This window comes from Abramis brama (assembly GCF_963993115.1).
Source record: "Abramis brama genome assembly, chromosome: 6".
NCBI lineage: Eukaryota > Metazoa > Chordata > Actinopteri > Cypriniformes > Leuciscidae > Abramis > Abramis brama.
The window spans coordinates 5,597,399-5,620,327 of record NC_139968.1 but is presented as its reverse complement, the minus strand read 5'-3'; the positions used below and the strand labels follow the sequence as shown (position 1 = coordinate 5,620,327).

Sequence of the window (22,929 nt, the reverse complement as noted above, 5' to 3'; positions counted from 1 at the left end):
GATATAAGTAAAAACACTAGCTCCTTTAAGCTGCGGTCACATTAGCCAAATTTCACACTGCAAAAAAGATCCATGGTCCATTACTAGAGTAGCAATGTTTGAAGCACAGCTCACACAGAAGTCACTCTCAAACCCAGCAGCTTTCTGTTGGTCAACATGGTGAACGCACGTGACCAACTTCAACACGCTGTGAAATCTGTGTGGGGAAATCTCTTGCCCCTGTGCGACATTCCCAAATTCGCCGAACAATGGTGAATGTGACCGCAGCTTTACTCTTGAAGAAATAAGCAATTCCATGGATGAATTCTGGACACATATGCTTACTTTCACACATAGAAAACCCTTGTGTTTGATGATCATCTTTATTACTCTCGGGTTAAAGGAGCTGTAAATGATTTTACCAGGTTTGGCTAGTTACCGCTGGTTACCTTTAGGTCCTGTAGATGCCATCATGACAGTTATGTCATGACAATCCTGACTGGCTGATGGCACCATACACAGAATAGTTGCTAGCTGAAGGCTTCGGGACTGAGCTGTGACATGGTGTAAATCCATTCAACATATTCAACACCTACTATATTATAATGACATATTTCTACAGCTATTAAACGCAGCTGCTGTTGAATGGCCAGCATAAACCTGTAGTTACGGCATCTGATGTCAGTGGCGACTGCTGAGGAACAGAATGCCTGATATCTGATACGCTTCTTTAAAATAGCCATTTAGAGCACCTTAAACACTGACTTTAACAATGCTTCAGAGATAACTCTAAATTTGATGCTGGAACTGCATCGCCAAATAGTGTGAAACGGAAGAATCCAGTGCTAGAATGTTACAGCGAGTTGTTTACCAACAGACAGCCAATCATTAATGACCTCATTAAATATTCATGAGCTTTCTACAGTCACAGTGTAGAATGTAAAGAAAGATCAAACAGGATTACGTTAAAACAGAGTAAAAAAAAAAGGTGATTTTGTTTTGTCCTATAATGTGATTTCACCAGCAAGTGATTACAGAAGTAGCTCATCATTTTCAGATCTCTATTAATACAGATTTTGCCTCTTTATTAGGGTGTTGATGCCTCCCACAAATTCCCTTGATTGCATAACAAGAGTGAAAGCACATTAGCAGTACAATATACAGAGAATGAATGAAGGGATAAGAGAAATCACTTCTACTGATCTAGATCTACAAACTACAGATGTCAACGCAAGCGACGGTGAACAGAAAAGCACCACAGTGGGATGGATGGGACTGAACACAGCAAAACATCAGCTATATACCTGTCTGTCTATGAGAAAATGTCCAAACTGAAAAGTTGAAAGGAAAAAGTTACAGCAAGAAAAAACATATTTTAGATTTTTGTCCTGTCTTTATTCCCAAATTAATACATTCTAAACCCCTACTTAAAATTTTATAAAAATGTATATTTATGCAGTGTAATACGTGGGCCAATAGTAATACATAATTATATATAATATGCAATATATATACACATACACAAGCACAGCAGTCTAAAACAACAGATCATTTAATGTGTGAAATAAGAGCAATCATTGGTACAACAGCATGAGAACTGAATGGTTATACTATATGTAGGCACAGCTAAAGCACGTGGAGTGAGCTGACTGTAATGTTGCAGAATAAATGATCTCCCCAATAGGAAATAGTGAAAGGCTTCTCTCACCGTTGGAGCGGCGGACTATGTTCTCCAGGAAAGTGTTCTGTGGGGCCACCAGTCCTCTGCGTCCCCCGGCCATCCCTGCTCCTCATGCGGTCTGAGATCAGTGTGAGGATGAGGACGGCTCCTGCCTGAAAGCAGCCTACATGATTCTGGCCAGAGTAAAGAGCCCGATTCAGGATATAAAGCACAGGCTGCTTGTGCCCCCCCTCCCCAACCAGAGTCTCCCATAGACAACATCAGTGTGAGGAGATCCAGCATGTGCTGAGTCTGACCATCAGGGATCGACGGAGACATCTGTTGGGGAAAGGGAGAACTACAGAATAAGCAGAACCTGAAGATTTCACAATTTCATTCAATCATCTGAACACCTAAGGTAATGCAGCCCTTTTGAGTTTGTTCTGTACAGTTTCTGGGTGTCAGAGATTGTAAAACGCAGAGACCCCAGACTTGCACCGCTGCTCAGGTCCACAGACTCTTATGGGCTGTGTTTCATTATATCTCTGCAACTGTATGTGCTAGAATATAAATGATTGTTTTCCCTCTGAATTCTTCAGTTAAGTAATCAAACTCCACTTAGGCTGTTAGTCCCATTTGCACTAAATTCCCTATATCTGCTGAACTCGAAGTCCAAACTCAACAAAATTTGGCACACATCGACAACGGGACATTCTGAGGATGCATGCACAATTTTGTCCAATTCTGTCCATGGGCTAAAACTAAAACCCCGTCATATTCATTGTATTGCCATGAGTATATAGCACTTGTGTCAAGCAATGTGTGCAAACAGAATTGTTGGGGGGGGGTTTATCAGTATGTTTTTTTTACCATAACCATTGTAATTAACCACAGATTTTAAGCAAATAGCAACTTAAATAGACTTGACATAGGACTGATAAATTTGTGTTAAATTTAAGGTTTATGAAAAAATACTAATAACTATTTTTAAATGTGATTACACATTAAACACACAACTTTGTGAATGTTTATGTCCATATATGTAGTGTGTAATTATGGCAAAGGTTTTGTTTTTTGAATATATGTAATTATTTCCTCAGCTTCTGACACAATAAAATCATACTCATATACAGTATACTTATTTTACTTCCTAGTAGAACAAAGAAAATGACCACAAATGGCCCATCAATGTGTTAGGACTATATGAATTACACTGATAATACCATTCCTTGGACAAAGACATTTGAAGTTTGAAAAACTTAGAATTTATTTATTTTTTTAGTCAATGCTGCCATCTATAGAAAAAGGGGCGTTTTGCTCAAAAAGAAAGACTTTCTAGAGTATACTGCCATCTAGAGCAAACACAGCATTACTGTGCGAGTGTGTGCTCCAGCCAGCCATTAAACAACACCACACATAATACAAACACAAATCTCGAGATACATGTAATGTTTGGTATGTGCTGTTAATTTCATTTTGGTTTAATGCACTGTTCGATGTTTGTTATGCTACTTTAACTTAATAGCAATTCATCAGGATGACCATACATACTCTTAAAGCAACACCATGTAAGTTTTGTTCTCGGGGTCCCCTACAGTTGGGAAACAGTACTGTCTTCTACTACTGTCTTAAAATCTGTTATGGTTACACCAGGGGATACACGTGCATTTGTTGGCATACCCCCGAACTCTGCAGAAGGAGTTCTCACGTCTTGGGCAGACTGCCTGCGTTGCGTGTGAAATGTCTTCATCCACAGTGGCATATATTTCAGCATGTGATATGAATATAATTTCATGGCTTTTATTTTTTCATTGAAAACTAGCATGTTAGTGTTTACTAGCTACCAGATTGATAATTCGCTCCTCTACTAGCATTACATGATTCATGAAGATAAATGGAGGACCAGATAGCTTCCGTAACATAGCCAGGCAGACAACACATTCGAAAAACTAGAGATAGTATGCAAGCAATATACTTACTAGTCCAACAGCATGACGGCCAAGTCAGCATCGGTCCCAAACAATGCTCACTGGATCGACATGAAGTCAAGTCACCTTTATTTATATTTATATAGTGCTTTTAACAATACAGATTGTGTCAAAGCGCTTAACAGTATCAAATTGGAGGATAGAGTGTCAGTAATGTATAATAATAAGATTAAACATCCAATTTTCAGTTAAAGGCATTTCATTATTGAATTCAGAGATGCCATTGTCTAGCTCAGTTTAGTTTAATTAGTATCTGTGTAATCAAATTGATGATAATCGCTAATGAAGGCAAATTGCAGAATTAACTTAAATAATAATTTTTTGAATAAAGATAAATAAGCACATGTTAATTGTACCATCACACGGAACGAGCAGTGCGCTGCGTTTTTTATGTTGCTAGGCAACCACTGAAACAGCTGTCCTGTCAGTCAAGTAAACGTCAAACCAGCCTTCAATGAACTTTATTTACTTTCTATTAACATTGTGGTAGTTACTTTTCGTGAAGTCGTTAAGCTCCTGGTAACCCGCGAGAGCACCACAAGTTTATCCTCCATCATCGCACTCTCCGGGCATTCAAGCCATAGGGTTCAAGGCAAGCAACTAGCTTTCATTACTAAAACGGAAGGCCCGCCTCTCCATTCAATCGATTGGACAGTGGGAAAAAACGCGATGACGTCGGGCGCTTTTTCCGCTCGAAGTTGTTGATTTTTTTCAACTTCAAAAACGCGAGGCGCAGCAGGCGCATAAACAGCGCGCAGAACACTCACTGCCATAGGAAACCAATTGAAAATAGGCGCCTCTCACTGCAAAAAACGCGTCAAGTGTGATCGGCCCCATTCACTTTTGCTATTTAACCAGAGCGAATGAGACGAGTGCGTGTGTGGTGTTTGTCAACGCGCCTTTGGAGAGAAGTGAAAGTGACAGCTCGGCTAGTATCGGTGTATCGATACTTCGAGAAATTAGTATTGGTACCGTTCAGATATTTCAGCATCGATATTTATTGAAATATCAAGCAGTCGAATTTTGTTGTTCTTTTTGTGCTCGGGTTACTACCCGAACCCCGAAGTTCCGTAGTGCCAGTAAAAGCGATACAGACCCCGTCAGGCTATGGCAGACGTGTCATTCAACCTATTGTAAGTCGATGTACCATCACAAGGGTCTTGGAAATATATTATGAAGGTTGAAAAACTACATAGTGTTGCTTTAAGTGGACACCATACAATTCATTAATTCCATTTATTTCTTATTCAAAGCAGCATAATATCTGTAATACAGTATTGGTTCAAGTGTCTAGGTTTTAATATATTAGGATTAATGCTCTAAAAACTCCATCCATCAATTCTTCAAACCGCCTGTCCTATAATGCTGGAGCCTATCCCAGCATCTCAGACCATAAACACCCTGGATGGATGGATGGATGGATGGATGGATGGATGGATGGATGATCATTGTAACCCCTTTAAAAAGTATTAGCTGTATACAAGGTCACCCACATATGGTTTTTCACCCCTGAAAATGTACAGTTTAACAATTTAGTAGTTTCAACATGGAATGGCCCCATTATCTTGCATACGTTCTTAAAGTTCTTAAAGTTCTTAAAGCAAGTAACTTAAAAAAGTTGATGAAGTTTTGGGTATCTAATCCTGCTCCTTTGAGGGCCACTATCCTGCAGAGTTTAGCTCCAACCCTAATTAAACGCACCTGATCCAGGTAATCAAGGTCTTCAGATTCGAAGGGGGTTTCTCAAACGAAGGCTGCGTCTCAGTATGAAGGATCCTTGGAAGGCAGCCTTCGTTTCGTGTCCTTCATTTGGCTTGAAAACCAATTCACAAAAATAAACTGGTGGAAAATGTGTAAAAAATAATGTTTACGGACATTAAAGCATATATGTTATCTTTTGTTTAGCTGTAAATTAATCACTAACACTAAACTGACAATAATGTAAGCCACTGGGAGATGGCTGTCATTCACTGTATCAATTGGTTTGTAATAAGCGGATAATGAAAATAGCAGAGGGCCAAACACAGATCCTTGCGGCACTCCATAATTTACTGACATTATCTTTGATTTATACCAAAATGGTAAGGGTCTGATAGATACAATCTAAACCACCTTAATGCCTGTCCCTGAATACCACTGTAGTTTTGTTATCGATCTAAGAGCATTTTATGATCTATAGTGTCGAACGCAGCACTAAGATCAAGTAAAACTAGTATAGAGATATAGCCTTGGTCTGAAGCTAGAAATAAGTTATTTGTAATTTTAACGAGTGCAGTTTCTGTGCTATGATGGGGCCTAAATCAGACTGAAATATTTCATTTATATCATTATTTTGCAAAAAAGCTTAATTGAGGGGACACAACTTTTTCTAGTATTTTAGACATAAATGGAAGATTTGAAATGGGTCTGTAATTTGCTAATTCATTTGGATCTAATTGTGATTTATTTATGAGAGGCTTAATAACTGCCAGCTTGAACGATCTTGGAACATAACCTAGAGATAAAGACAAGTTGATAATATTGCGAAGAGGCTCTTCTGCTACAGGTAACAACTCTTTCAGTAATTTAGTGGGTATTGGATCTAATAAACATGTTGTTGGTTTAGATGCAGAGGTTTATTGAGCTCTTCCTGTCCTATAGTTGTAAAGCAGTGCAGTTGATCTTGAAGGGTGATAATTGAGGCTGAATCATAAGACGCTGTTAAAGGTAGTACATTTACAATTGTATTTCTGATGCATTAGATTTTCTCATTGAAGAAATTCATAAAGTCATTCTAATAAATTCTAATAATCACTAACACGAAACTGACAATAATGTAAGCCACTGGGATGATGCCACCGCAGATGGCTGTCATTCACTGTATTGTATTAATATAAAGCCAATTAATATAAAGATTTGTAATACAAAGTATTTTTTCAAAATTAAGTTTTAATAGTATTTTCGAGCTGACTGTGGGAACATGTGCTATAGCCATGCTCTCTTACTAGACCGTCTCATTCTAGTGTTTAATCGCTGAGAACTCTAGCTTACAAGCCTCAGAAGGACTGAACTAAAATGATAAAAAGTTATAGTAAATGCTTATATTGTTAAAGATTTCTATTTTGAAAAAAAAAATCTGTTATTTTTAACTTTTTATTCATCAATGAATCCTGAAAAAAATATTAAGCAGCACAACTATTTCCAACATTGATAAAAATCAGCACAAAATGATTTCTAAAGGATCATGTGACATAGAAGACTGCAGTAATGGCTGATGAAAATTCACCAGTTTAACTCTAATGTTTGTTTAATCTGATGTCACCATAATGGTGATAAGTATTTCCATTAGTTGAGCTTTTAACTCTTAGAAAGAGTTAAAGAGTACCAGCCAGCAGAGATCAACCTGAAGCTTTCGCACGCACTCCCACTGAAGCTAAGCAGGGTCGAGCCTGGTCTTCATCTGGATGGGAGACCTCCTGGAGACTGGGTATCTGCTGGAAGAGGTGTTAGAGAGGACACAGGTCTGATCAACCTGAGGCCTGAGTGGGTCCTAATGCCCCAGTGCAGTCGCAATAAGCTGTGCTGTATAAAGGGAAACTCTGGTGTAAAATAGTCCCTACAGTTATCATCAAAAATAATCAACACCTGATCACATTTTTGCTGGGCTTTCTCACACACTATCAGTACTTGCAAATGAGTATCAAACTTTTATTAGCAACGTTTCGGTCTTACGACCTTCATCAGGCATATGAAAAGATTGGTCCATGCTTATATCGACATCCAAAATCCTGTTTGCGGCACAGTAAAGTGTCCTGAATCAGCAGATACCCAGTCTCCAGGAGGTCTCCCATCCAGATGAAGACCAGGCTCGACCCTGCTTAGCTTCGGTGGGAGTGCGTGCGAAAGCTTCAGGTTGATCTCTGCTGTACGGTACTACTTTCTTTGCTACTAAGAGTTAAAAGCACAACTAATGGAAACACTTATCACCATTATGGTGACTTCATCTTAAACAAACATTAGAGTTATACCCCTGTTAATTCTCAAAAAAAACCTTCTGTACACGTCTAACAGAGATAAAGTCAGTCTGGTTAGTAATAAGTGAAGCTGGTAATGCTGTTTGTGGAGTTGTTTAATCCTCTTCTGCTGAGATCTTCACAGATTTAATGTCTTATTTATGTCATCAGTCCACATGTGCCAGATGTGGGCCGGATCTGTGCCGACACAATGTTGCTATCTAGGCCTGGACACTCAAGGATTCTCACTCACCCTATTGGCCACATAGCAACATTGTGTCGGCCCAGATCCGGTCCACATCTGGCACACGTGGAAAGATGATCTGGCCCACATGCGGCGTGGAATGACGGCCCTTGGGCGGCTCACTCCTGTTTGCCAGATCTGGGCCACAAGCAGGCCATAGCAATGCCACATGTCAGCCAAGAGCAAAGAAATACACCAGAACTGGACCTTATCTGAGCCACAAAATCTGTGTATATTAAATATAGAGTCATCTCAGCCTTAATAAGCCTGTTAACAAGCAGAATCACTGAAGGAAAGAAGAGAACAGAAAAAGAGACGAGCAGAAACACAAGAACTACAACTGACTTCAGCCACAGCCTTAGATGAAATCCACTGAAGAGAAAAGAAGACATTAAATCTGTGAAGATCTCAGCAGAGGAGGATTAAACAACCCCACAAACAGCATTACCAGCTTCACTTATTACTAACCAGACTGACTTTATCTCTGTCAGACTTCTACACAAGTTTTTATTGAGGATTAACAATGGTTTAACTCTAATGTGTTTCATTTGAAGTCACCATAACAGTGATCAGTGTTTCAATTAGTTGAGCTCTTAACTCTTATTATATCTTTTGTCTTTTTTGGCTGCTGTGTCAGTGTGTTTGTAAAACTGCTGGAAGAGGTGTTAGAGAGGACACAGGTCTGATCAACCTGAGGCCTGAGTGGGTCCTAACGCCCCAGTGCAGTCGCAATAAGCTGAACTGTATAAAGGGTACCCCTGGTGTAAAATAGTCCCTACAGCCCCTCACATATCATCCAACACTCCAGTACAGTCGCCATAAACTGTACTAAATAAGGGGTGTAACCCTGGGGAAAAAATAATCCCTAACATCCCATACCATGCAGTTAGTTAGTTTCACATCACAAATTACATAATACTTTATTTAGTTGTTACAACTTACATGGAAGCACTATGAGAGATAACATGCTGGAAAGTCACAAGGCTGCTTTAATCAGTAATGTAAAAACAACACATAATCAGAGACTGTGAATGAGATCATTGGTTCAGGCACTACATAGGGATCGTTACCATCAAAAATAATCAACAACTGGGCCCGTGTTTATCAAGCCTCTGAGAATTACTCACAAGAACACTGTTAAGAATGGACTTAAGAGTAAAAAAATTATTGGCTCAAAGCTGCGCTTAAAAGTTAGTTATCAAGTATCTATCTCATTTGTAATTTAAGTGAAGTGTAGGACTAAATCTTAAGTGTCAGTCTTAAAGATGATTCAGGACACTTTACTGTGCCACAAACAGGATTTTGTATGACGATATAGGTATGGACCAATCTTTTCATCTGCCTGATGAAGGTCGTGACTCGTGAGACAGAAACTTTGCTAATAAAATTTTGATACTAATTTGCAAGTACTGATAGTGTGCGGGAGTTCCTTGTTTTTTGTAAATAAAAATAATATTATTATATTGTTAGTATACTTTTTGGTTAAGTTGATGTTTTGTTTGTTTTTTTCGTTTTTTTTATTGTTTGAGTTCAATAAATACAAATAAATGCACACCGTCATTGTCCCAACACTCTTTTGTATGTTTTTTATATTAGAAACTTTGACTTTGAGTAAAACATTTTTATTATTTTTCTGGCTGGTGTGACTGTGTGTTTGTATGGCATGTTTGATATGGAAAAGAAAGCCCAGCAAAAATGTGATCAGGTGTTGATTATTTTTGATGGTAGCAATCCCCTGAACTAATGATTTCATTCACAGTCTCTGATTATATGGGTGATGTGTTGTTTTTACATTACTGATTAAAGCAGTCTTTCCAGCATGTGACTTTGCACAAAAAGTTTTGAACTGTTATTTTACAGACACACACACACGTCAAGAATCAGCACATGAATGTCATCAATGGTGACACAGAGTTTTGAACATTACAAAGCAATCTACTAAAAAGTCACATCAAAAACAGCAAAAATAAAATAAATTGGTGTTTGAGTGCTTCCATGTAAGTTGTAAGAACTAAATAAAGTACTGTGTCATTTGTGATGTGAAACTAACTATCTGCATGGTATGACATGTTAGGGATATGTGAAGCTGGTAATGCTGTTTGTGGAGTTGTTTAATCCTCCTCTGCTGAGATTTAATGTCTTTTTTATCTTCAGTTGATTTCATCTAGGTCTTGTGTTTCTGCTTTTTCTAGGTTTTGTGGCTCAGATAAGGTCCAGTTCTGGTTTATTTATTTTTGCTCTTAGCTGACATGTGGCATTGCTATGGCCTGCTTGTGGCCCAGATCTGGCACACAGGAGTCGCCCAAGGGCCGTCATTCCACGCCGCATGTGGGCCAGATCATCTTCCCACGTGTGCCAGATGTGGGCCGGATCTGGGCCGACACAATGTTGTTATCTGGGCCTGGACATTCAAGGATTTTTGTGTGGCACCCTATTGAAAGTATCCTGCTCTGCAACCTGTTGAACTGTGCCTGTGTCTGAGGCCCTTTGCAACATCCCAGACAGCAACATAGTGTCGGCCCAGATCCGGCCCACATCTGGGCCGTGTGAAATCAACGTGTACTGGATGTGGGCTGGATCTGGGCCAACACTATGTTGCTGTCTGGGATGACACACTAGCATTAAACACATTACCAGCACATTAAACACATTCCACAAACAGCATTACCAGCTTCACTTATTACTAACCAGATTGACTTTATTTCTGTCATACGACTATATAAGTTCTTATTGAGTCTATGTTTAACTCGGAGCTCAAGCCGAGTCTCGGGTTCGAGTCTCCTTCAAGGACAGCAAGTCAAGTTAGTTTACTATGAACCCTCAAGGTTGAATGGGCAAGGTGAACTAGTGAACATAGGTTTAGATGTTCAATTGAAAAAGTTTGGTCACCATTATGGTGATCAGCGTTTCCCATAGTTGGGCAGTTTGACTCTTGGCTTTTTACATGAGCTTGAGGTCTTGAGGTTTTGCTTGTTATATACATTTTAGGGAAAAAGTGTTTAGTCACACACAGACATCAAGAATCAGCTTATGAATCTCAACAATGGTGACATGCTTCATACAGCAATGCATGCTGGGAGTCACCATAGTATAACACTCACGGCTCTCAGCATGCATTGCAGCATGAGGCATGTCACCATTTTTGAGATTAATTTTTTGAGCTGAAATTTCACAGACACATTCTTGGGACGCCATAAACTTATATTACATCTTGTGAAAAGGGGCATAATATGCCATCTTTAATAACAAATAACCAGTATTGGTCAGGTATACGATTAGTGCCTTATTCTACTTTATGATGCTGAAAACAATATCACCTGATCATCTTAATTTCTGGCTTTCTTTTCAACAAACTATGTGTTTTGGTAAACACTGTTACAAAGACCTCAAACTCACATCAAAGGCCAAGAGTCAAACTGCCCAACTAAAGGAAACACTGATCACCATAATGGTGACCAAACATTTCAATAAAACATCAACACCTAAACCTTTGTTAATTCTCAATAAGAACTACTATAGGTTTTAAACTTCTACTCATTCAATTTCTACTCATTTGCAAGTACTGATAGTGTGCGGGAGTTCCTTGTTTTTTGTAAATAAAAATAATATTACCATGTTAATATAGTTTTTGATGTTTTTTTATTTTATTGTTTGAGTTCAATAAATACAAATAAATGCACACCGTCATTGTCCCAACACTCTTTTGTATGTTTTTTATATTAGAAACTTATGACTTTGAGTAAAACATTTTTCTTTCTTTTTTTCTGACTGGTGTGACTGTGTGTTTGTATGGCATGTTTGATATGGAAAAGAAAGCCCAGCAAAAATGTGATCAGGTGTTGATTATTTTTGATGGTAACGATCCCTATGTAGTGCCTGAACCAATGATCTCATTCACAGTCTCTGATTATGTGTTGTTTTTACATTACTGATTAAAGCAGCCTTGTGACTTTCCAGCATGTTATCTTTCATAGTGCTTTCATGTAAGTTGTAAGAACTAAATAAAGTATTATATAATTTGTGATGTGAAACTAACTGCCTGGTATGGGATTATTTTTGCCCCATGGGTTACAGTTTATGGCGACTGTACTGGGGTGTTGGATGATATGTGAGGGGCTGTAGGGACTATTTTACACCAGAGTTTCCCTTTATACAGTACAGCTTATTGCGACTGCACTGGGGCATTAGGACCCACTCAGGCCTCAGGTTGATCCTCTCTAACACCTCTTCCAGCAGATACCCAGTCTCCAGGAGGTCTCCCATCCAGATGAAGACCAGGCTCAACCATGCTTAGCTTCGGTGGGAGTGCGTGCGAAAGCTTCAGGTTGACTTAAGAGCACAACTAATAACTAATCACGATTATGGTTTAAATTACCAGCATTACCAGCTTCACTTATTACTAACCAGACTGACTTTATTTCTGTCAGACGTCTACACAAGTTTTTATTGAGAATTATCAACGGTTCAACTATAATGTGTTTCATTTGAAGTCACCATAACCGTGATCAGTGTTTCAATTAGTTGAGCTCTAAACTCTTATAACATCTTTTGTCTTTTTTGGCCGCTGTGACAGTGTGTTTGTTAAACGCATTTGTGGCAGCAAAGAAAGCTAAAGTGAAATGAGATCAAGTGATGATGGATTCCTGTTGATGGCTTTATAATCATTATGAAGTAGACAATCACTGATGAAGTGATTTTAATAAACATGAGCACGAAAAGTTAATCCATGATGACACACACAGACATCAACAATCAGCACATGAATCTCAACAATGGTGACAATCAAAAGTGCCATGCTGCAATGCATGCTGGGAAGCAGCATAGTACAAAACTCCCAGCATGCATTGCAACATGAATAAATTATGCAGCTGAATTGTCCTATTATTTTGTTTAATTCTAACTATTTGCTTTTATTTTTTGCTGTTGTTTTTGTTGTGACATTTAGTAGCTTTTTTGTGACTCTCTGAATATTTAGTTGTTTGTCACCATTGTTGAGATTCATGTGCTGATTGTTGATATCTGTGTGTGTCACCGTAGGTTAAGTTTTTGTGCTCATGTTTAAAAAAAATTGTGAAGATTTTAACTGATTGTTATAATCCTGTTGGATCTCATGCTGCAGTAACTCAGGGTGTGTAATATGGATGTATTAATAGAACAACACAATTGTTAAATTCAAAGAACATCATTGAACGTTATTTCATGATGATTATAAAACCATCATCATGTAACCTTCATCACCTGATCTCATTTCACTTTAGCTTTCTTTGCTGCTGTAAATGTGTTTAACAAACACACGGTCACAGCAGCCAAAAAAGATGAAAGCAATAATAAGAGTTAAGAGCCCAACTAATAAATACTGATCACTGTTATGGTGACTTCAAATGAAACACATTAGAGTTAAACCCCTGTTAATTCTCAATAAAAACTTGTGTAGCCGTCTGACAGAAATAAAGTCAGTCTGGTTAGTAATAAGTGAAGCTGGTAATGCTGTTTGTGGAGGTGTTTAATCCTCCTCTGCTGAGATCTTCACAGATTTAATGTCTTCTTTTCTCTTCAGTTGATTTCATCTAAGGCTGTGGCTGAAGTCAGTTGTAGTTCTACTGTTTCTCTATCCTTCAATGATTCTGCTTGTTACCAAGCAGGTTTTCATCACTAATGCTCAATAATCACATAGGTAATTAATCATTTAATTATCTCATTAACTTTAACATGGATTTAGAGTTACTTTAACTCTCTGTAGAGTGGGACCAAAGGTTCTCAGAGCAGAGTTAATTGAACTCTGGAGATTTAGCTGTGAAGCAATATTAGTTGACTTGTCTGACTGCTATTGCATCTCAGATGAAGGAAAGTGAACAAGAAACTGAAGCATTGCCATCTGAGCGACTACATGACCATGTGTTCTGTACTGGAGCTTGATCTGTGTGTTATTTATCAGGATATAATTCCTGCTCTCATCTTCAGATCAAAGCTTTAAGTGAGTCAGGGTCTTCATTCCAATCATCTGAACTCTCATTGTTGCTGTCAGCCCATAACTTTTTGCCATGTTCCCATTTTTCTGGCAAGAAATTATTACGTGTGTAAGGTGTTTGTATAAAATCCTCTGCTTGAAAGAATACATCCAAAGCTTTAACCTATGAATGTCATCTAGTAGAATGGGCAGAATTGGGCAGTTGATGGACTTGAGTTGCTTCTGTATCAACAAAGTCCATCAGTTGCCCAATATCCATCAGAAACCATTCCAGATCCTCCTTTAAAGATGTTTTTACACAGCTCTCTGATCTGCCATGGTACATTACATTCTTACATTTTCTCACATTTATTTATATAGCACTTTTCACAATACATATAGTTTTAAAGCAGCTTTACGCAAAATGCTTGTTTCTAAAATTAAGAGCAATCTGTTATCAAAGTTGACTGACTCAAAGTAATGTCCTTATAGCAGAAATGTACAGTTCTGAGATAACACAAAGCATGCAGTTAGCTAACATCATGCATTCATTCAAGCAGAATCAATGGATTGTTAAAGCAATGATTAAAATCAGTTTTTTCAAATAAATATTTACTTGTTTTTTGTTTGTTAGTTTTTCCACTCTGCTTTCCACCTTACTAACTTGAATTGTTACAATATCTGACACTTCAGTATATGTAGAAAAATAAAAATGCAAAAACTTTACCAATTTTTTATGTAATGTCTAAATACATACCTCAATGCTTACTTAATAAATAAACTGAAGGAAAAACTGTCTTTAGGACCCAGCGAAACTGCTCGTTTGCGCCATATAGCGCTTATAGCGCCTTATAGTGGCAAGAGTCATGAAATATCATGTTATATTATTTGTTTTCCACAAGAGGTCGGCAGAGACACCTAATGTGAGATATTTTGAGCTGAATTAAAATGGTTATGCATAAAATGGTGAGTTATTTTGAATTTAAGTCGAAAGAATGTGAAGAATGTGCTTAAAATATATGAATTATTGATACAATCTAGTAATTTAAGCGCATTAAGGGTTTTCTGTTAGAACGGTGTCATGTTAGCGGCCCCTAAGTTAATAACTAATGATCTTTGCGACGGAAGTGAATCAATCAAAACTAACTTTATCTGGACAATAACTTTATTCTAGAGCTGCTGTAAAGCCAAAACAATCTCTGTTACTGTAATCTCCTATTATCACTGTAAAGCTGCTTTGAAACAGTCCATATTGTTAAAAACGCTATATAAATGAAGGTGACTTGACTTGACTTAATTTAAGGTAAATAAAATAAAAAATAACAAAAAATCCTTTTAAAAAATGCATTAAAAATAGAAAAATATTATCAAAATGAAATGATAAAAGCTTTCTGGACAAATAATTTAAAAAATAATTTTAGGGCTTCGGGTCATTTTGACCCGCGAGGGAAGGATTTGTTACAGTTATGGGAAGAGAGGATGAATAATATGAGGAAAATAAAGGTAAATGTAAAAGGGTTTATGAAATTAACCTGCAGCACATTAAAAAAAAACTTAACTTGTGACAAAAGGCTGAGGACTTGATTTAGATTAGATTTGCTAAAGTACCTGAAAGCCACACTTGAATAAAAGTATTTAAGTTAACAAGTTAATTTAAGAAGTAACAGTAGTAAGTACGAATATTCTTTGGGCAAAATGTATCGGAGTAAAAGTTTAAATTTTTTAGGTAAAAGTAAAAATTGAAAGAAATAAAAACTCAAGTAAAGTACAAATTCTCAAAAAAACTTAAGTACTGTAACAAAGTATTATAACTTAGTTACATTACACCACTGGATTTGCTCACTGTTGCCATACCTTCATGAAGATGACTGCTGTACATCTAAAAAGCTAATCACACAAGCATCAGTGACTGCCAAAACAGGCTTTATTGCACAAAGCATAATAGTACCTCTTGCAGTATTTCTGACACTGTACATATTCAAAGGTCTCTAGACAGTGGTTTTAAAGAGCGGATCCTCACTGACGATCTGCTTGAGGAGCCCGTTCTCGATGGTGGAGGGAGCAGGGCACTCGGGGGACGTGGTGCTGGGGAAGGCCTGGATGCTGGGCTCCCTCTGTCCTGGGATCTGGGGGTCCGGGAGGAACGGGAGGGTGGAGGCCTGTGGAGGTCCTGCAGCAGGACTCTCGGGGAACGACGGAAGGGTCATGGGCTTATCCACAGGAGGAAGGACGCTGACCATCCCTTCAGGGCGCCTCACTGGGGTTTGCTGCTCATGTTGGTGGTGGTGGTGGTGGTGCTCGTGCTCGTGGAGGTGTCTGTGCTTGTGCTCGTGGTCCAGGACCAGCTCATGGTCGTGCTCATGGGTCTCCTCCTTCTTGTGAGCGTACTGGTGGTGGTGGTGCTCCCACTCGCCCGGAGCGTGCTCATGGGCCTTGGCGTGATGGGCGTGAACATGCTCGTGATCGTGAGAGTGGGTGTGTGTGTGGCCCTCGCCGTGGTCGTGAGTGTGTTCATGGTCGTGTTTGTGTGTGTGGGGTTTGGTGTGGTCATGCTCATGATCGTGTCCTGAAGACGCGCCTGTTGTGCTGCTGTGACTGTGATCCAGTTCACCTCCGATCAAGTGCTTTTTCTTCTGCTCTTCAGCCGTCTAAAAACAACAGTAAATGAAAATTATTAAAGAGTAACCTGGCTTATTTTCAACCAGTTTTGTATGGTAACAATGTTGGTAATAGTATATGTAAATGAACAATGTGGACTCTTTCTCAGTTTTATTTTCACAGAGTTGTCCCTGTTTATTCATCAGCAAAAGTCAGTCAGATGACGCATTTTTTTTTTACGAGTTTTATGGTATATAAATCGCCTTTCCACTGCATTCTTGCATGAAAAAAAAAAATATTTATAATAAATAATTCATAATATATATGAATAATCAATATATTAAATGGTTTAACAGAATATTTGAAAATATATAGAATAATATATTGAAAAACAATGACAATATATTTACTAATATATCATAATGTATGTAATTTTATATTCAGTAATACACTTCATAATATATAGATGGATATGTGATCAGATATGGCACTGCAATATATTGCAGATATATTTACTAATGCAGCATAAACACATATATAAAGACATATATATATAATGTAAAATATTTCTTATATTTTTAATTATTTACATTATAAATGTTTCATATGTTCAAGCTAGTTAACAAAAGCACACCTTCATGTATTCAAGTTTTTAGCCAGGAGTGCACAGCCAGTACTTTAAAAAAAAATATATAGTAATTATAGTCTTAATGATGTTCGGCCAATTGTCACCCGAACCACAGGCTCGACTCTTCAGCACAATGACCCCAAAAACTCACACAGAAAACCTTTTAAATTCCAAAATAATATAACATTAAACACTAACAGATCTCCCCCTATATTAATATTGAGCAAAACACATCAAATAACACTTAATTGTAACATGTACTCTCCTTTAACAGTCAGAAGCAAAGCATCCTGGGAACTAGAAATCTGTTGTAACTCATTCTGTGAATGTGTGTGTATACATACATTCACATTTATATGGGAACATGTATGTGCAATATATGTACACCATAAAGGATAAAACTTTGTGAATATTACATGTAATGATATTTTTGTCTTCATTTATAAATATTTTATATGTATTAATATATAGCCATACATGGTCAATGCATATATTGCAGTATATTGAAAAACATAAGCACTAGTGTTGTAAGTTTTATTGAAAGCCCATCTTGCAAGTGGAGTATTTCCCCTTTAAGAGAAGTGTTTTGTTTTGATCTCAAACACACACTCAAGTGCTGTTGGAAACGGGTCATCTTACCTCCGGTTCGAAGATCTCGCACTGAACACTGAGGTGCTCCTCGCCCATGGCTGGGACAGAGTGAGACGCTTTGCAGAATCCTTTGTGCTACACAGTGAAAGATCAGGAACACATGTGATAAATATTCCCTTTAAATAAGACGAACACAGCATACGATGACTGTATTTCTATGCATCTCCTACAGAACTTACCGCAAACTCACATGCCATGACCTCACATTTGGAGAAATCAGCTACAGCGGTTTTGGAGGAGCAGGCCGTCTCCTGGATGGTGAACTCCACAGTGTAGAATCTTCCGAAGTGAAGCTATAAAGACGTATCAAACATCATGTCCACATTAAGCTTTCTGTTAAAAAAAAGTGTTCTTCCTCATTTTTTTCCTCATGCTTAGTTACTGGCTCACTTACTTACCGATGCGGAGACTTTTGTAATGTTCAGAGGAATGAAGTAGTTGGCCAGCGCACTCTCATTATTGTACTTCTCCATGCCCATCTTCACGGTCTTCAAGGCTTCCTCGTGGTCCTGAGGGAGCTGGACAGGGCAATCTGGGCACCGTTCCCTGATTTTGGAGGCGGGCACTGCCGAGCGAGAGTCATGTTACTGCATTTGCCTTCTGTCAGCATATGAGGATAAACCGTGTTGGGGAAGTTACTTTGAAAAGTAATGCATTACAATATTAAGTTACTCCTTTAAAAAGTAACTAATTGCGTTAGTTACTTTTTAAAGCTGCAGTCCGTAGCTTTTTTGGGTTAAAAATTATCCAAAATAAATTTTTGAGCAAGTACATAACCAGCCAGTGTTGAAAACTCTCTGCTTGCCGTAGCTCGATTCAAAACGGTAAGCTTGTAATAATGGAAATTTGAGCATGTGTTTGCATCATTACGTCACATCTGTACACATAAAGAAGAGTCTCGGCTAGTAGGCTATGAGTGTGAGGATGCTGGTGGTGGAGATTTATAGCCTTTTCTCACAGCACTTGATATGATAAAACTTATCAATTTGATGGCGGATGCAGAAAGGTTCAAACGACAATCACCAACTGGAGATTCACCCGAACAAATGCGAAAGACTTCGGAGAAAAAACGAGACTGCAACCGGCCCATGCGAAAACAAGGATAATATCGGAAGGGCATTAAATGTCACGCAATGCTGATGTTGTTAACATTAACAATTTGAGAACAAAGTATAATTTGCACGGTTTGACGTGATATGATGAGCGATCGTTAGATTTAATCAGCGATTTACTGCAATGCTTTTTTCCCCTTAGTTGGTCAGAACAAAAGTGGATGTTACTTGTTCAGACGACATTTTACGCTGAAAATTCTTATGTTGGTCGTACTTCCAAAAAGTATAATCTGTGATTGCGAATGACAGTATCACACTATTGACAGCCGCACATTCTCCTCAAAACATTGGATTCATCCGCGCTGTGCCGTGTCGAGGCACAACCCACGTACAGTTGATAATTCCGCGAATAACTGCAATTGCAGATTTCGAACAGAGATGGCGACAAAGAGGAAAAACTACAGACTGCAGCTTTAAGAAAAGTAATGCGTTACGTTACTCTTGCGTTACTTTTTCTCACCTGGGATGAGCTTGTTTTTTGCTTTTTTATAAAAAATAATTGGGCCAAATATAAAGGCCCTTTCACATCAAATTTGAAATAATAAGGCTGAAGGAACAGGTAATTTGCACATGTACAGTTAGAGTGCAGCTCAAGCAAACCTGCCTGCTATTCTGGATTGCTGAAGAATAGGATGCAGGAGAAGAAAGTTTAACACTTACTTCACCAATAAAAACAAAAATTCTAAAGTAATTTTTCTTAAGGTTTCACTGAATCATTGAAAGTCAGCAACAAGTACATTGGTCAATAAAGTAAGATTAAATGCATACCAGTATTTGTTTTATTTAACATATTGAATTATTGGAGGTTTGAGTAGTATTCTGATTTTGCATTTCACAGATTTTTTTTCCATTTTGAGGAACGCTGATTTATTTATTTTTTTGCAAATGAGATGAGTAAATGCATGTTCACATTAAGTCTAGATCTACAATCACCGTCATGTTCACACACAACGCCTATGCACTCACGATTACTCTCAACATGAGGACAGGAGGGATGTCAGTCAATAAATGGGAAAACTAAGTACCTTCTATTACTTATTTGAAAAAGTAGTTTGTTGTAAATTTAAAAGTAATGCGTTACTTAAAAGTAATCTGATTACGTAACTCAAGTTACTTGTAATGCGTCACCCCAACACTGATGATAAAACCCTGGTGTTTGGTCATTACCTGGCCTCACGGTACAGCTATATCTGTACAGGCGTGCGACTCTGTGAACTCTGTTCATGTACATCACTGCTTTGCACTGTCCATAGACCTGTCGGTTGAAAAGGCTGTTAAAATGCAGAACAAAGTAAATCATTAACAAGTTATTTTAGTTTTTTTATGGATTAGCAAAACCATACTGGGTACTCTTCAGGGTTTCGGATCTCACAGTTCCTCCAGTTCTTCTTGCTGAGGACATGACAACTGGTCTCCAAAACATCAAGTGTGAGATAGAAGACAATCCCTGTTTCACCCTAAAAGAAAAAAAAAAGCGTTAGTAAAAATTTATTAAAATGTGTTATATATAAAATGTGAAGCCATTGCGTCCCTTTAGATAGACATAGTCAATAGGACAATAGATCCCTAAAAAGTAGAGATTAAATTACTTTTAAATCAATTTAAATTGTTACTCTTTTATTACTCTTTTAATACTGTCTGTTGACTTGGAATGTAAAAGTATCCATTTGAACTCAAGAACCTGAAAATGACTCACATGCTTCATGTGATGGACATTGCTGAGACGATCCAGGCTGAAGACGTAGCCCTCGGTGCGGTCCAGATTGATTTTGTTCAGAGCTTCAGCGGCCGCACCGCTCGCTACAGCATCTTGGCAGGATCCAGGGGCCAAAACGTCCACAGGGGCCCCGTGGACACACAGCAAAGCCATCATCAATGCCACACACTGCTTCATGGTGGAGCTGCGCTCGTTCTCCCAGACACAGCAACAAAGCTAGATGCTCCATGGAAGCTTGTTTATATGTCATTTAAAAGCCACAAACCCCTCTCTCTTCTCCTGATTGGCTACTGGCGCCTGATTGAGTTTCAATCAACATCACAGGCCCCTTGCACTCACTCTTAGTGTGATCAAATGGATGATTGATTTAAGGGAGAGGGCAGGTTGCAACATGCTGTAGATCTGTGTGGCTTACTGTTGGATGACGAGTTCAAATACCTCCAGTGTTTGCAAACTGAGGTTATCAGTCAAACCCTATGAACCCTAATCAAATCAACTGTGGATTTTGTAACACTTTCTTCTTATGTTGCAACATGAGGCCAATGATATTATCTCGCCGCACTGAAAATAGGGTCGATCCCAGGAAACAGTGCGTCCCCATTATTTAGTATGTAAAGATTTGTTTTTATTAAATAAAACATTTTGGTCACACTTTAGGTTTCCTAAATTACTATGCGCTTACATCAATAAATAAGTTTGTACCAATGTACTGATTGTGTTGATGCTGTATTACACAGCACTTGCTGCTATTGAGGTGGATACGGGTCAGTTTAGGGAGAGGTTTGGTGGTATGGGTAGGTTTAAGGGTGGGTTTAGGTCAACAGTGTAATTATAGATACTTATAGATATAATTATAGATATAAATAACTGCTGTTATTACATACAAGTATTTTTTTTTTTAAATATACATAAGTTCAATGTAAAAACATGTATGTTGTCACATTCACGTTAGTTTGGACTCGCCATGTTTTGTCATCATCTGCCTTCGTTACTCATTTGTTGTCATGGACATGTTGTCTATGTTAAGTGTGTGTTGCTATCTGTTCGCCTTTCTGTTGGATCTTTAGAGAATAAACCTTTTGAATTGATTCCTATATGCCTTCCTCATCTGCCTGCCAGCAACCACCCGTGACAGAATACCGGATCAAACAAGTGAACGCGTTTGTACCATGGACATTCCACACTGTAAAAAATTAAACCGTGATTTTTACGGTAAAAAACCGGCAGCTGTGGTTGCCAGTACTTTACCGTCAAAAATACGGTAGCAACGTTATTGGTTTTACTCAACTTAAAATTGACAGTAATAAACCGTAATTCATTATCTGATATAATGTGAATTTAACATCCTATTGAAGTATTAATATCTGTTTTGTACCATTGTAATACACTGATAACCACCAATCACAGCAGTGATGAGAGTCACATGATCAATCAAAGCTCATCACAAGCAGCTCTTCTACAAGAAATGTAATACTAATATAATAGAAGCTGCACAGTGTCATTCACACAAACATTAAACACCATCATGGTAACACACATGAAATTTTAAAAATGCAATAAACATTAATTTAACAACATTAAATGTAACATAAAACCCTAATGTACATAACTGATTAGAACAAACTAAGAAAAATATGAAGAAACAGGGAATTGTGGGAATGTCAATTTACGTTTTTTCACTGTAAATTATACAATGAGTTGTTCTTTTTCACTTTCAAAAACTGTAAATTTAACGGTATTTTACAGTAAAATTACATTAAATGTACCATTAGATCTATCACAGTTATTTACCGTATATAGTACGGAAACTTTCTGTTAATCAATTAACAGTTTTTCACTGTAGCATTTTTACAGTCTTTTACCGTTAAAATCACGATAATTTAAGACTCATGTGTCTTGAGCAGGGAGAACGCTACCACGAGAAAAATTTTGAAGTATTTTTGGATCTCGCCCATCAGACCACCTTCCCGGATAACTGCCTGTGCACGTTCCTGGATGTCGGACTCAACGCCACCACACTTTCACAGTTGTCCGGGGAGGTTCCTCGAGGGAGCTTCGCAACATATGTGGAGTGGGTGCTGGCGTCCTGCGGATCTGCGTTCACCTTCGAGGACGCCGATAGCCCCTCTCCCCATCCAGTGCCCAGCCAGAACCACCCAGACGACGAGGATCAATGACCTGATGACCGCAGGTAGTGCGATGGAGATCGCCACGATGAATGAGCCCGCGCCCACAAGAGCGACCGAGGACCACATCGCCACGGTGCTGGTGGACTTCGAGGGTTTGGAAGTTTGGGGTTTATTTTGGAGAGGATATTTGTTTGCTCCTGTACTGCTGCCTGAACCTGTCAGTCCTCTACCTGTCTCGCTGGCCCCGCCCAGCCTCCCTCTCCCAGAATTGAGTGTTCGAATTC

General features: G+C 38.4%; 2 protein-coding genes across 2 annotated transcripts in view; both read right to left on the bottom strand.

Moving 5' to 3' along the window:
• kcnh1b (potassium voltage-gated channel, subfamily H (eag-related), member 1b) overlaps positions 1-1,902 on the bottom strand; it is a 55,201-nt gene extending 53,299 nt beyond the window's left edge. Inside the window, exon 1 of the mRNA XM_084117854.1 lies at positions 1,688-1,902. Coding sequence (XP_083973980.1) covers positions 1,688-1,760 — 73 coding nt within the window. The 5' untranslated portion in view covers positions 1,761-1,902. The remainder of the gene's footprint in view (positions 1-1,687) is intronic.
• Positions 1,903-15,716: 13,814 nt separating this feature from the next.
• On the bottom strand, positions 15,717-21,956 carry fetub (fetuin B). Its single transcript, XM_084116642.1, has 7 exons — positions 20,496-21,956; positions 20,143-20,256; positions 19,967-20,054; positions 18,086-18,252; positions 17,867-17,980; positions 17,676-17,762; positions 15,717-16,458 (listed from the first exon to the last, which is right to left on the bottom strand). The coding sequence occupies exons 1-7, from the start codon at positions 20,691-20,693 to the stop codon at positions 15,799-15,801; spliced, it is 1,428 nt and encodes a 475-aa protein (XP_083972768.1). The 5' UTR covers positions 20,694-21,956; the 3' UTR covers positions 15,717-15,798.
• Between the last annotated feature and the right edge of the window lie 973 nt (positions 21,957-22,929).